General features: G+C 42.7%; 1 protein-coding gene across 1 annotated transcript in view; it reads left to right on the top strand.

The window, feature by feature from the left end:
• Nucleotides 1–344: 344 nt before the first annotated feature.
• The window catches only part of HHEX (hematopoietically expressed homeobox), a 6,600-nt gene continuing 3,060 nt past the window's right edge, over nt 345–3,884 (top strand). The window contains exon 1 of the mRNA XM_026851491.1: nt 345–495. Within this exon, the coding sequence (XP_026707292.1) occupies nt 345–495 (151 nt within the window). The remainder of the gene's footprint in view (nt 496–3,884) is intronic.

The following is a 3,884-nucleotide window of genomic DNA, read 5'->3' as shown; positions in this document are numbered from 1 at the left end:
TTATTGCTGGCAAGGGTGAATGAAACCAGACATGGCAAAGACCCATTCAGGATGCTCACCTACACCTTCCTCTGAGCCAGCTTGAGCTCACATCGTTGTAGACAGACAACAGTAAATACAGAGCTGAAGCAAGGCTCTGTTTATTAAATGATGCATGCTTTCAGAACAGTAAAAATAAAATAACTTTCCAGGATGGTTGTCAACTGCTCCTATATCCCACACATTGAGTGGAAGACCTTACCCTCCACTTTGGCTGGGGAAAGTATCCTGGGTTTGCTTTATCTCCCAAATACTGTGGGTTTCCTCTCCACTCCATAATTGCATTATCAGGGGCCAAACCAGAGATGTCGGCAGAGTTGGACAATTCAAAAGCCAGTCCTTCCCGATTCTACACCTGGAGTGCAGCAAACTATGCAAAGGCCAGCTTTGCTGCCCTTCCAGAGGATGTGGCGTCCTCCTGTGTCACTGTCACAAAGCAGAAGCTCTCGGTGGCAGGTGCTAATTTTCCTCTGTGTAGCTGAAAATGCTGCTAGTATTCTGGGACACTGAGATTTTGCCACTACGAAGAAACTGCAGTATTATCAGACCTAGCAGTAACTCTCCTGTTGCCTCTGGTGTGACCCTCTGAGGTACCCTGGGCAGCTGATGCTGCCGTGTTTCATCAGTCAATTCTGGACTACACATTTTCCATTAGAGGGAGACCTCAGCTCATGGGCAGGATGAGAGGGAGAGATATCTGCCTTAGGGAAAAACCATTCTTCCTTTCATTTCTGCCATTTAAGATTGTACTTTACGAGATATTTCCACGTGCAGACATTGAGACATATTCTGTCATTCTGCTATGAAAAAATACATGATATACCTATGAAAATCATCAGCTTCAATGGACTCCAAAGCCATTACACAAGCTCTGAATTTGTCTCTAAGGCAATTTCTCCTCTAGCCTTTTAGTGCCAATCCTACCCATGTATTTTGGCTCCTACCCATGGAAATGAAGCCTTTGAAGATTTTCTGCACCTGAGAGTTTAGCAATCTATTTTTCAGATGAGGACAGATTTCAGATCCATCCTTCTAACTCCACTGTTAAACAGCCATTAATAGTTAGCTAGATTGTTATTGTAAGCTTCTATATTTGACTATTAACAGCAACTGCATGTGCGTATCAGCTCCAGATAAAACAAACCTACCTAGGGATTGATTTTATGATGCCAAAATGATAAAGTTTGCTAAAAAATGTAGAGTGAATGTGTAAGCTCTGGAAAACATTAACAAAAATAACTAAGTAACACTCCCTATTCATACCTAATTCCTACTGACATCAAATTTAGCTGTGTGTACTTTGGACCCATTGGAACTGTTACAGGGAAAAATCTTGCTGCACAAGTCCTCTTTGAAACATACAATATTTTGTATTCTTATTACTCTGTAAAAAAAAGTATGTTTTTTCATCACTGTAGTTTAGGCAGATTCTCCATTGTCTGGTATCTTGTTATAGTCATTTATATCAACACAGAGTGGGTGTACGGTAGCCAGCAGTCTGTGTTAGCAGCATTTTATATTCAGTTTGCACTTACGTAAATGATTGTGCAAGAGGTGAGAGACAGTCTAGCCCCTGGGAATTATATGTGTTTTTGGGTGTAATCTTTATGTGTGTAGCCAACATGTAAGAATATAGAGAAGTTTTAACATGTTACAGTTGCCATCACCTCAAATAAATATAATTAATCAAGCAGATTTCAGTTGCACTTATAGGCTGGATCCAAAATAGCTCATGGTTTGTGGTGGCAGATATATAGGAAATACAAGCCTGTAAGGAACAATATATTGCTTTGTTTTTCATAGCATTGTTCACCACATTCTCATAATGGTCAGGTAAGAAACTCTTCGGGCCAAGAAAGATTTAAGAAAGTGTGTTCTAAAACACACTAAAGACTATGTAGTTTCATAGGATGCCTCTTTGCAATTCAGAAGAAAACTCTGGTGAATTATGTCACACTTCAGCTGAATTAAACTTTGGTTTAGAGAAGTTGGTATCACAGTAATCACTAGGACAGCCCAGTCCTGAAAGAAAGTGGTATTAAGCTATGTTCATAATATGGGGCCATGTGTTCCTTCCTTTTACCACAGAACCATAAATGTTGCATATCCCACATTGCAAGTCAAGGTGTCCCAGAAGAGATATTAACAATATTGGGGGCTAGAGGAAATGGAGGCACCTTACCAATGTGCTCTCTTGAGGATCTGGCATGTGTTGGCTTGGAAATCCTTGACAAGACTCAAAAGAACCATTAAAGCTTTTCTGTAGTTTGTTGGTGGGGTTTGGGGGGTTGTTTTGTTTTGTTTTCTCAGAGCTTGTGACAGCATATAGGAAAAGGGCACTTGCTGGTGGCAGCATGTGTCTCATACCACAAAAATTCATGCCAGGAAAGAGCTCTTCAAATCATTGGAGAGCCAAGTCAGGCACACGAGTGACCTAAACATTTCCAAAGTGTCCATCTTTCTGCAGGTTTAGGATCTTTATTTTGCACAACTGTAAACCACAGCCCTGGGTTGAAGAGCAAAAAAAGAATCAAAGAGGCAACCCCTGGCCAACATTTTGCCAGACACTTGCATCTCCTGAAGTTTCCCTTCAGGACACTTCAGGTGGGGCACCTCAGTTTTTCAGTACAAGGCAAGGGTGTCTAAATGCCAGCAAAAAAAAATATCTGCTTTTCTCTAACCCAATGCTCAGAAACAGTCAAACCAGTTTTGCTGAAACCTTAAACACACTCAGCGTGAGGCAGATTCCCTCAGAACTGAATTTTTTCCACCTGGATGATTTAAATTTGGCAAAATCATAATCAGATGAATATAGGGATGTGGGATGGAAAATTATAAGCTCTGCCATCTCTGCCTAGAATAATAGTTCATATGTTGTCCACTCCTTTTTAGACCAAGATTTGTCTTGTTCTGCTACACCTAATGAATGCCTGTAAGAGTGACCTGCCTTAATGTTTATTATGGTTGTAAGTCATTTAGTAAATCAAATCACGACAGTGAGGAGGAGGAAGATGTGAGAAGTGAATATCTAACAGATGAGTTATCTGGAAGACAGCAGCACTGACTGACATCACCCTGCAACGCGCGGTGCCTCTGTCTGGAGCAGTCTGGCTTCCATGGTGCTAGGAAAATCAGAGAGGTGAACTCCCTGTTTCCTCCTTGGAAGGTGTTCAAGGCTGTGGCCTCACCTCTCTTGGAAGAGTCTTGAAATATTTTCAATAATGGGAAGGGGTGGAATGGCTGCAGGCTGGATCCTCTTGGAAAGCGCCCTGTAGCACTGGGAGATGATGCTGCTGGTAGCCCGCTCTGGCTGTTAAAAGATGGACTTTGCTGGATTGCTCAGTAATTCTGTACAGCCAAATGCAGTTATTGCAGCTAGGAATGATTCATCTCCGGTGTAACTCTCCTGAAGTCTGCAATGTCACGGAAGGTGCTATTATGGGTGAAGCTCCCATTTTTGAGAGCAGAAACCGGGCAGGTACTATGCCAAAACAATTCACATTAGTGGTAACAGGACCTGCGAGGCAAGGAAAGAGTTCTGTGCTTCGAGACTCATTTCACTGACAAACCGCGGACTAGTTTATGTACTGCCCAGAATAACCACCCCAGGAATCAGAAGTCATCTGTGGGGCGTTTATCGCAGGTAATCAGGGGTGCGGTGGAAATACCGCCTGGCATTTGTCGCTGGGTTTGGGAGCCCCCATTTCCTCATCTGCCGACGTTGGGGTGTGTGTGTGTGTGTGTTTGATTTTAAAAATTAATTAATTTCTTTTGTTTTAAGGCATTTTCCTGACGACAGCCCGGTGCAGCCGAGCTCCCCTCCGCCGCTCGCCGCCCCTCCCGCC

The sequence above is a fragment of the Athene cunicularia genome, assembly GCF_003259725.1.
Source record: "Athene cunicularia isolate RWA chromosome 6 unlocalized genomic scaffold, athCun1 chr6_part1, whole genome shotgun sequence".
In the NCBI taxonomy this organism is placed as follows: domain Eukaryota; kingdom Metazoa; phylum Chordata; class Aves; order Strigiformes; family Strigidae; genus Athene; species Athene cunicularia.
This window is presented reverse-complemented; position numbering and strand designations above follow the sequence as displayed.